The 10,741-nt window shown below is 46.3% G+C and overlaps 2 protein-coding genes across 7 annotated transcripts in view; one reads left to right on the plus strand and one right to left on the minus strand.

The window, feature by feature from the left end:
• The window catches only part of Mcm3ap (minichromosome maintenance complex component 3 associated protein), a 51,318-nt gene extending 47,461 nt beyond the window's left edge, over window positions 1-3,857 (minus strand). Inside the window, exons 1-3 of one of the 3 annotated variants that reach the window (XM_076558612.1) lie at window positions 3,423-3,857; window positions 1,551-2,869; window positions 1,101-1,324 (exon numbers count right to left, since the gene is read on the minus strand). In XM_076558612.1, the coding sequence (XP_076414727.1) occupies window positions 1,101-1,324; window positions 1,551-2,763 (1,437 nt within the window). In that variant the 5' untranslated portion in view covers window positions 2,764-2,869; window positions 3,423-3,857. The remainder of the gene's footprint in view (window positions 1-1,100; window positions 1,325-1,550; window positions 2,870-3,422) is intronic. The other 2 variants (XM_076558613.1, XM_076558611.1) reach the window with 2 other exon arrangements.
• Window positions 3,858-3,868: 11 nt separating this feature from the next.
• On the plus strand, window positions 3,869-9,683 carry Ybey (ybeY metalloendoribonuclease). 4 transcript variants are annotated; one of them, XR_006066842.2, is made up of 6 exons: window positions 3,869-3,942; window positions 4,472-4,748; window positions 6,643-6,771; window positions 7,672-7,740; window positions 9,119-9,319; window positions 9,550-9,683. XR_006066842.2 is itself a non-coding variant. In XM_006992547.4 (5 exons), the coding sequence occupies exons 2-5, from the start codon at window positions 4,539-4,541 to the stop codon at window positions 9,203-9,205; spliced, it is 495 nt and encodes a 164-aa protein (XP_006992609.2). In that variant the 5' UTR covers window positions 3,869-3,942; window positions 4,472-4,538; the 3' UTR covers window positions 9,206-9,355. The 4 variants fall into 4 exon arrangements, 2 of the variants coding, with proteins under 2 accessions (XP_006992609.2, XP_076414731.1); XR_013046912.1 differs by lacking the exon at window positions 9,550-9,683 and adding an exon at window positions 8,630-8,740 and having other exon boundaries at window positions 9,119-9,258; XM_006992547.4 differs by lacking the exon at window positions 9,550-9,683 and having other exon boundaries at window positions 9,119-9,355.
• The last annotated feature ends 1,058 nt before the right edge of the window (window positions 9,684-10,741 follow it).

Consider the following 10,741-nt stretch of genomic DNA (forward strand, 5'->3'; position numbering starts at 1 on the left):
CTCTAGCTCTAAGGGATCAACATCCTCTTCTGTCCTCCACAGGGACCAAGCATGAATGTAGTGCACAGACATACATAAAGGCAAAATAATTATACACAAATAATAATTTTTTCTGTGTAGTCCTGGCTATCCTGGAACTCACTGTGTACACCAGGCTGGCCTCAAACTCAGAGATCCTCAGACATGCACACCCAAAGTCAGGAAAATGAACACCACCATCTCAACCTCAAGTGAAGAATGAGATACTTAAAACATTATTTCAGTAAGCATTTCTAGTATGGGTTGTATATATAGTATATATAAATTATATATATATATATGTGTATTATATATTATATATAATATTCATTATGCCATTTCATTAACATCACATGTTCATTACCCTCTTTATTACCTCCTCCCCCTCTTAAGATATTTTCCTCTTCTTTTAGGATCCCTTTTCTAATTTCATGGCCCCCCCATATATATATAATTTTAAACCTACAATGAGATATTTAAAGAGAAAAGACTGAGATACTCGAGTGTTTCCCCTATAGTCCATCAAGCAAACAACTTATAGGTCACAAGGAGGGGAGTTTAAAAGTGACAAAGCTGAAACTGCAGAGAGTCAGCAGCTAAAGAGCACCGGCTGCTCTTCCAGAGGACTGGGTTTGGTTCCCAGCACCCACATGGCAGCTCACAATCATCTGTAACTCCGGTTCCAGGGGATCTAATGCCCTCCTCGTCTGGCCTCCAGGGCACCAGGCATTCGAGTGGTGCTCAGGCAAATTATTTTTATACATAAAAATAATTTTAAAAAATTTTCAAGTTACCAAGGACTCAGAACACAGCTCAGTGGTCAAGTGTTTGTATAACATCCTCTGCACGAGGGGAAAACATGTCACAAAAGCCTGGCGGTGGTGGCGCACGCCTTTAATCCCAGCACTCGGGAGGCAGAGCCAGGCGGATCTCTGTGAGTTCGAGGCCAGCCTGGTCTACAAAGCGAGATCCAGGAAAGGCGCAAAGCTACACAGAGAAACCCTGTCTCGAAAAACCAGAAAGAAAAAAAAAGTCACAAAGTTCAAATCTGGAGCAACAAGAGGCAAGCTGGGAGTACTCACATGGTCGAAAAAATGCACCACGGCGAGCTTTTTGCTGCGCCTGGTGAAGACCCGCTGCACTTTGGCGATTTTGCCGAAGTGCTTCTCCAGGGTGGCCCTGTCGTTGAGATAGTCAGGGATGTTCTTGCACTGGATGGCTGTCAGTTCTAAGGAAGACAAGCCCCCCAGGCTGTCGGTGCTCTCGCTTCTTTTGCTTTGGCGCACAGATGTTCCCCTGAGAGAATCTAGGAATTCAGAAAGCAGACACATAAGTTCCCTGGGTAGAACACTTCCGAGCAAAAGGAGTCACAACTGCGTATAAGCAAAGCAAGTGTCCATGAATGGAAGGCGGCCTCAAGGCTCTACGGTAGGATCTCTAATATTTGGTGGGGCTTTAAATCAAGCTAACACCAGGAAACACACAAGAGCTTGGCAGCAGGGTATCCTGTGTTGTGCACATCTAGAACTCACCTTCTTTTTCATCTCGACCTTCTGTTTCTTCCTCTTTATTCACAGCAGGAAGCCGAGAAGGTGCCAGGGTAGACTGACTTCCTCCTGAGATGGCCATGTGGTCACTTTCCCCAGACTCCACAAAGCCGCTTTCCTTCTTAGATTCCTTGCTGCCCAGGCGACCCGATTCTTTATTGCTTTTGAAGACGTCCTGTATCGTCCGACCAAACAAAGTGCCTCCCCGGGGTCTATTTAGGCGGACAGGTCGTTTATCTGGAGGATGGTCTCCCCGGGACAGAGGGTCTGAGTCTTCTGCTGCCTCGTGGCAGTGTCTCCTTGGGGAGCGATCCTGGTCCTCTTTCCTTTTTAGTCCTTTCAAGGGGGTAGGAATTGGCTCCACCAGAGAGACAGCTTCCTCACATCCTTGACGGTTGCCTGTTTTGTTGCCTGGGAAGGGCTCCCCCAAAGATCCAGATGACATGGGGAAAGTGGAGAAACTACTATTGGAACTTCCAAAGACTGACTTAGGTCCCCTCTTCTCTTCCTCTACATTTTGGTTGGACAAAGCAGGGGTGAGGACAGATGTCGTATTACTATTAGCTGGTTTTGAAAAGACAAAATTTGAACTAGTCACTGAACTATTTGTCACCTGGGGAAAAGAAAAAGGGTTCAGGCCTCCAGACCCACTACTAATGGGATGGGAAAATGTGAAAAATCCAGAAGCAACTTGGCTCTGGGTTTTCTCTGGCTCTGACTCGGCGGCCCCCAGTATTGGTCTGAATACTGCATTTTCCAGAGGTTTAAACTTGAATTCTGTTTTCCTAAAACCAGAGCTTGCTACTTCTCCAGTTTCTGGCCCAAAAGCAGAGCCACTTGAGAAAACTCCAACACCAGAGGGCGATTTAAAACTAAATCCTGTATTTCCCGGCACAGATGGATTTGAAGACCCAGAGGTAGCTGCAAAAGAAGGTGTGGATTCAAGACTAGTGAACAGTCCAGCACTGGAGGTTTGGGTGAGTCCAAATGTTGGCAATGAGGAAGAATGACTTACTCCAGAGGGTGATGCAAAGTTTGATACCTGTGAAAATCCAAGGCTCTTTCCCAGTGTGTTTTGTCCAAAAAGAGAAGGTTGACCAAATCGGAATGGTGACTTGGTCTGAAATGTTCCTGTGGTACTAGAAGACAGGGCAAAAGCACTGGACTGCTGCCCACTGAAGGGGTTCACCGGGTTCATCTTCAACCCAATTATCTGAAGTCAATAAATACACTCTGTACACAATTAATCCACTTCCTTAAACTATCTGTTGCTTGGGGAAGCTCTCCTTCATCCTCAGGATAACCTGAAAAACAAAAGTTCAGAATATGCCAGCATATTTTGCTACAAGTCTTAAATCACAGATACTCTAAGAACACTTCTTTTTTTTTTTTTTTTTTTTTTCCCTTCAAGACAGGGTTTCTCTTTATAGCTTTGAAGCCTGCCCTGGAACTTGCTCTGTAGACCATGCTGGCCTTGAACTCACAGAGATCTACCTGCCTCTGCCTCCCGAGTGCTGGGATTAAAGGTGTGCTCCACCACCACCCATCTTTCTAAGAATAATTTAAAAGGCAAACGCACAATGGGCCGACCACTCACAGAACCGACAGGTTCTTCCTGTTTTGGACACAGTAAGAGAGTACAAATCTATTACTGTGTAATGGAGGTTTAAAGGTTTGTTTTGTTAAGACAATGTCTCCCTTTGCCCAGGCTTGCCTCAAACTTACTATACAGTCAAGCACGGCATTACGATTCTTTCTCCTGCCTTAGCCTCCCTGTCGCTGGGACAACAGGCATGCCCCACCGGGTCTAGCTACAGCTAAAAATCTCAGTAATTAGACGGAAAAAACATCACTTACGCCAGATTCTTGCGATCTCCAGGGCCAGAGAATTACAATGTAATACTGTTAAACTGTCACTGGTTTGGTTTCCTACCATCTCATTTTCCTCCCAGTAACTCGAACGTGAGATGCCTTGCCCTGGCCTAGATCTAAGTTTTGTTCCCTACGCTTGCAATACTTAGGAAACAAGCCGTAGGGTCGACAGAAACCTTCGGGCGAAGATGGCGAAGCCAGGCCTTCAGCAACTCGGCAGGAACGCAGTTCGCGGAGACCGCCGCGGGAGCGGTTCCGCCAGATATCGCCCTGTCGCGAGCGCCGGTTGTATTTATTCACAGTCAACATCCGGTCGCCACCAGGCCCAACCCACTATCTCAAACCGGCTGCTGCGGGCCAGCCCTTAGAAGAGTGCGGCGGACAGCAAACCCGTCGGACCGGCTTCCGGTCCTCAGCATCCGGCTTCCGCTCTCTGGGGTGTGCTGCTATTAATCTTCCGGCAGGCGATCCGCCTGGTCCCCGGCTTCCCACGCTACCTGCTTCGGTAAGTGTGTGCTGATTTCTTGTTGTGTGGCGTAGATGCACCATGTTCGTGCTTGGATCTACCCAACCGAGTGTCCGAGAGACCCTGGACCCACAGAGACCCCATCTTTTCACCCACGCTCACCCTTACCTGGTTCTACACCATAGCAACCGCTCCAAACCACCTTATTCTGCACACTGTGCCCAGTCTACCGTGTTTCATAGTTTCCTATGGTAAATGTAAATTCCCTTAGAATTGCCGATAAAATCCATCAAATAAAGCTTTTGTATGTATATTTGTTTATTTTTTTTTTTTATTGGTTTCTCGAGACAGTTTCTTTGTGTGGCCCTGGCTGTCCTGGAACTAGCTCTGTAGACCAGGCTGGCCTTGAACTCAGAGATCTTGCTGCTTCTGCCTCCTGAGTGCTGGGATCAAAGGCGTGTGCCACCACAGCCCAGCAATAACGTTGATTTATTGTGAGTACGTATGTATTTTTACATAATTTATCACTTTCTACTACTGATGTACTTTTCTTGTACTCTGACTGCAGGTTCCTTCCAACCATTTTTTTCCCCTGGAGCTGAGGACTGAACCCAGGGCTGGATGTTCTTCCCAAAATGAGTTTGGTGATTAAAAATCTGCAGCGGGTGGTCCCCATCAGAAGAGTGCCACTTCGCAGGAAGATGGATATGGTCCGGAGTATTTTAGGAGTGAAGAATTTTGACCTGGGGATCATCTGTATTGACAATAAGAGTATTCAGCACATTAATAGGATCTACAGGAAGAAAAACGTCCCAACTGATGTGCTTTCTTTCCCATTTCATGAGGTAAAAGAATGTGTTCCTCACATGTAGCCTACCTTTCTTCCAGAAGGGTTCCTATTAGTTATATTACAGATATGATCATCTTGGATTTTGGAATTTATCGAAAATGCATTGACATCTGGCCTGGTGTACATGCCTTTATTCCCATCTATTCAGGAGGCAGCGGCAATCAGGTCTTTGTGAGTTCAAGGCCAGACAGGGCCACATAATAAGCCCCTATCTGCCAGGCAGTGGTGACCCATGCCTTTAATCCCAGCGCTCAGGAGGCAGAGGTAGGTGGATCTCTGAGTTCGAGCCCAGCCTGGTCTACAGAGTAAGTTCCAGGACAGCCAGACCTAAAAAACCTAATAACAAAAACCTGTATTAATCAGGGTTCTCTAGAGTCACAGATAGAATGAATATATATATAAAGGGAATTTATTGGAATGATTCACAGGCTGCAGTCCAACTAATCCAACAGTGACTAGCCGTGAGTGGAAAGTCCAAGAGTCTAGTAGTTGCCCACAAGGCTAAGTATCTGCGATGGTCTTCTGTACATGCTGGAATCTCTAAACAGTAGGCTCCAATGACAGCGAAGGACTGGATGTACTGACAAGGTGAGGGCAAGCAGGCCAAGAACAAAACCTTCCAATTCCTAGTCCTTGTAGAGGCGTGGCCCAAATTAAAGGTGTGTCTTCCCGCCTCAAGATCCGGATCACAGGTATGTGTCTTCCCACCTCAAGGTCCGGATCACAGGTGTGCCCTCCATTTCTGGGTTGTAGTTCAATCCAGATAGAGTCAAGTTGACAACTAAGAATAGCCATCGCAAGCCCCTGCCTCAGAAACAAGCAAATGAGACACAAAAGCAGTGAAGCACTATGGCCTATGACCCATGCCCATTAAGTCTGTCTATCCCTAAACATCACAGTTCCTCTCTGCAGGGACCACTCTCCCTCCCTCTGTGCCATCAGGGAATCCAAATAAGGGCATCTGCAATTTTAACTGTACCTCACTAGTGAATGCTTGGATAGAAAAATGAAAAGTAAAAACTGGTAAACATTTTCAACAAGTTACCTTGTGATAGCTATAAGTAACTACATACCTTCACCCACTGTTAGCACCATAAATTATAATAATCCTTTTGAGCCGGGCGGTGATGGCGCACGCCTTTAATCCCAGCACTTGGGAGACAAAGGCAGGCGGATCTCTGTGAGTTCAAGGCCAGCCTGGTCTACAGAGCGAGATCCAGGAAAGGCTACAACAGAGAAAACCCTGTCTTGAAAAACCAAAAAAAAAATAGACTTAAAATGTGTATATGTCATAACTACCAGTATCACACCTACAGAAGTAAATCCAAAGAATAAAGAAGGTACATGTGTAAGTGTTCGCCTTATTTGTTTCCTTAACAGGAGAAAAATGGAAGCAGGCAAGCAGGTAAAAAATGTGATTGTGAAGCCGGGCGGTGGTGGCGCACGCCTTTAATCCCAGCACTCGGGAGGCAGAGCCAGGCGAATCTCTGTGAGTTCAAGGCCAGCCTGGGCTACCAAGTGAGTTCCAGGAAAGGCGCAAAGCTACACAGAGAAACCCTGTCTCCAAAAACCAAAAAAAAAAAAAAAAAAAAAAAAAAAAATGTGATTGTGTCCATATGCCAACTTAACTATATAGCATTCAACTTACTTTGGTAGCGATAATAGAAATGGAAAGTAAATAATTTGATGAGATCACAGCATGTGAGGGCCATTGTGTGTAATAACTACGTATTTCACCCCCTGGGACTCTTTGATGGTACTTAGCTTCAATCGTGTGGTTTGAGCATCCTGTGGTCAAGAGCCCTGTGTCCTCTGCTGGACAAGTGAGCCAAGTCCTTGTATTTGGGCTGCTGTTTGAAAGGCCTCCAACTTTGTTTCCTCATTTTCAGAATCTGAAAGCAGGTGAATTTCCTCAGCCATGCTCACCAGATGATTATAATTTGGGAGATGTTTTCCTAGGAGTGGAATATATCTTCCAGCAGTGCAAAGAAAATGAAGATTACTATGACATCCTAACGGTAAGCGAGGATGCAACATTACATGTGCTTGCTAACAAAACTCAAGCCATAGAGGAGACTCCTGTGTGCACACTAGTATCCACAGGTATCGTTGTATTACTCCCTCCCCTTTCCTGTATTTAGCCTCTCCTTGCTGGTTAACCATATATATATATATATATATATATATATATACATATATATATATATATATATATTTTTTTTTTTTTTTAAAGAGATGTAGGCTCAGGCTAGAGGGATGACTCAGAGGTTCAGTGGTTAATAGGACGCACTGTTCTTCAGAGAACCTGAGTTGTAGTCCCAACACCCATGGGGTGTTTCACAGCTGCCTGTAACTCCAGCTCCAGGGAATCCATTGTCCTCTTCTGGCCTCCCAGGGCATCTGTACTCATATGCACATCCACAGACACAGGCACACAATTTTAAAACAATAAATAAATGAAAATATGCAGTCACTACATCGCCTAGGCTGGTCTTGAACTCTCTGGTCCAATTAATACTTCCCCTCATCCTGCTAGATCTGGGACTACAACCACGAGCCAGTCTTCTTTCCTTCGTAATTCTAATTAGATTCCCAGTATTGCCTCAACAGGGATAGTCAGCTCTCGTTACCTATGCCCCAGCTCAAACAGTGTCGCTCCCCACTACTTAAGTGAACTGTGGGAAATGTTCCATTTTAAGATAGGAAGGAACTGAGGTTAGAATGTAGCTCAATGGTGAGCACTTGCCTAGACAGGAGGAAACTGAGGTATTTTAACTTCTGCACAGTAAAGCAACCATATGTCCTACTCCAGGGTCCTGGCATAGGACAACTCAGTCTTACAGGGGTAGTGTGTGACCCTGAAGGGGCAGCTTCTTGGTCGATTATCCCCTGAGCTGACTTCTCATTTACTCTAACAGGTGACAGCCACCCATGGACTCTGTCACCTTCTGGGCTTCACCCACAACTCCGAGGCTGAGTGGCAAAAGGTAAGAGCAATACCCATGCAAGGGACTTCGTGCTACCCACAATGTAACCCTAACCCCTAGGCTATTGCCCAGGCCCATGCACCTCATCGCAAGAGACAGGAACTATGGCCTCCAATCTGTGTGGCCTAAAAGGATGAGGTAGTAGCTGGGCAGTGGTGGTCCACACCTTTAATCATAGCACTAGGGGAGGGGAGGCAGAGGCAGGAGGATCTCTGTGAGTTCAAGGCCAGTCTGGTCTACAAAGTGAGTTCCAGGATAGCCAGGGCTACAAAGAGAAATCCTGTCTCAAAAAGCTGAGGTAGTATTTTTAAGTACCTGACTCCTTATGATACTTGTATAGTTCCCTGCTGAAAGGCACCTGGACAGACAGATTAAAAGCTAAATTCCCGCCGGGCGGTGGTGGCGCACGCCTTTAATCCCAGCACTCCTTTAATCCCAGCACTCGGGAGGCAGAGGCAGGTGGATCTCTGTGAGTTCAAGGCCAGCCTGGGCTACCAAGTGAGTTCCAGGAAAGGCGCAAAGCTACACAGAGAAACCCTGTCTGGAAAAACCAAAAAAAAAAAAAAGCTAAATTCCCTGAAATGCTAGCAGTTATTGATGGGGGTCAGGAGATGCTTAATGTTTAGAAGAACCTCACACATACAAAAAACAAACCAACAAACAAAAAAACTTACCTGTCAGTTGGCTACAGGTAATGTGAAGCAGTGGTTCTTTTTTTCTAAAGGCCAATGGGTACCACATTTATAAAGTCCTCTACGGTGTCTAATAGGCTTAGGTTATATTTGTAGGCAAATATTCTATTGCTCAGAATGAACTTAAAAAAAAAAAAAAAGATTTTCTGTTTATGTGTGTGAACCTTCATGAGTTTATGTGCACCATGTGTGCGCAGGTACCTGCAGAGGCCAGAAGAGGGAGTTGATTTCCTGGAAATGGAGTTGCAGTGGTTGTGAGCTGCCTGATGTGGATGCTGGGAGCCAAACCCAGGCGATCTGTAAGAGCAGTAAGTGCTCTTAACTACTAAGCTGTCTCTCCAGCCCCCATGAATAAACTTTTTTTTTTCTTCAATTAGAAGTAGATCCCCTCTGGCTCTGCTACCACCCAGCCCTTTCTATGCCCACTCTCTCACTTCCACACTTCCCTGGTCCCCTGGGTGTCCCAGCTTCTCCCCCACCCTTTGAGGGCCCACTCTCTGCTGTCCTTACTCCTTTGTCCCTCCTGTCCACCCATAGCTCTTTCCATCTCTGTTCAGGGGCTACCCTTAGACTTGTGCAGAGCTGAGATGGGGGCTTGGGCAGGAGGTGAAATCTGGGTGGAGTCTGGCTTGGCACAAGGGTCCCAGGAGTGCCCTCTTGTCAGCTTGTGTGCTGCTTTGTTCCAGATGTACAACCAGGAGAAGCTGGTGCTGGAGGAACTAAATCGCTACACCGGAAGCAGACTCCAGCCCCTGAGCAGGGGCCTCTACTAATGCTTGGATGCCCTGAGATAGCGAAGCTGATGGACAGAGTCCTGCCCCTTCAGGGTGGCTCTCTGCTGGTCATGCCGTCCTGGATGACATCAGCCCACACTAAAGCTTAGTCCCGTGAGTGGAAATTGGCTTCAGAAAGTACCGAAGAGGTGTCTGGCTGGTTCTTGCTCTGTTTAGAAGACTGTCGTGATTATTGTAAACAGTAGTTCTAAGCCATTTCTAAGAGAAGAAACATGTAAGTTCTGTATGCTTCTCTGGGTTTCTAGTGGTAGAGTTTGGGTGGACTGCCCTGTCTCCCTGAAGTGGAACTCTCGTCTCAGAACACTGAAATCTGTTCTTCCTAGGAGACCAGGCACCTGCAAAAGAAGCAGACTCAAAAGGGCAAGGCTCCCACTCCAGCCCTCAGGAACTCTGTGACCTGAACCTTGTTTGCGCCACTCCTAAGAGCTACTGTATGCCCTCACTTTTCTTAAGCCATCGGCTACAAACACCATAAGAAAGCCCAGTGACCTACAAAGCCCATCACCCAGGGGCCAGAGATTCAGTCAGGCCCATCTCCAATCCCCTTATGGTTGTTGTTATTTTAATTTGATGTATGTGTATGGGTGCACATATTCCACAGCATTCCATGGTGATATTTTATTTGTACTGAAATGTGATTTTATTTGTATGTTAATAAATAAAGTTGCCTGGGGGTCAGAGATAATAGCAAGCCATAGTAGAAGCTGGGCGGCGGTGGTGGCACACGTCTTTAATCCCAGCACTTGAGAGGCAGAGCTAGGCAGATCTGTGTGTTCAAGGATACAGCCAGCATGGAGACACACGCCTTTAATCTCAATACCAACCTTAGAAGACCTGGAGGTCTGTACAGACAGGCAGTGATGAGGAGGTCATGTGGTTGGGTTTACAACCAATGAGAAGGCAGCTAAGGGTAAGAAAGGCGGAGGTGGTGCACACCTTTAATCCCAGCACTCAGGGAGGCAGAAGCAGGCAGATCTCTGTGAGTTGGAGGCCAGCCTGGGCTACAGAGCGAGATCCAGGAAAGGCGCAAGGCTACACAGAGAAACCCTGTCTCAAAAAAAAAAAAAAAAACAAAGAAAGAAAGAAAGGTGGTTTTAAGTCTTAGCTCTCAGCTACTGCTCTGACCTCTTGGGCTTTTAACTCTGCATTTGGCTCTGTTTCTTATTTAATAAGACTGTTACATCTACAGCATGCACGTGTAGGTTAGAGGACAACTGGGAGAAGATGGCTCTCTCCTTCTGTGATGTGAGTCCAAGAGGTTGAACTCAGGTTGTCAGGCTTGACAGAAAGTTTTTACTATCTGAGCCATCCCACTGACATCTCGTTGGCCCTTGTGGCCCTGCTGCTAGGGCTTCTCCTATTGGCTGTGAGAGGCATGATATCTGCTCAAGCCCTGGAGTGCAGAATTCTGGTCCAGTTGAAGTTCAGCTTTCCTGGACATGCTGAATACCTATGCAAGTCTGGACCACTTGTCTTCCCAGCATGTAGCCAATGACCTTGCATCTAGATAGGGTC

This window comes from Peromyscus maniculatus, chromosome 21 (genome assembly GCF_049852395.1).
Source record: "Peromyscus maniculatus bairdii isolate BWxNUB_F1_BW_parent chromosome 21, HU_Pman_BW_mat_3.1, whole genome shotgun sequence".
NCBI classification, from domain to species: domain Eukaryota; kingdom Metazoa; phylum Chordata; class Mammalia; order Rodentia; family Cricetidae; genus Peromyscus; species Peromyscus maniculatus.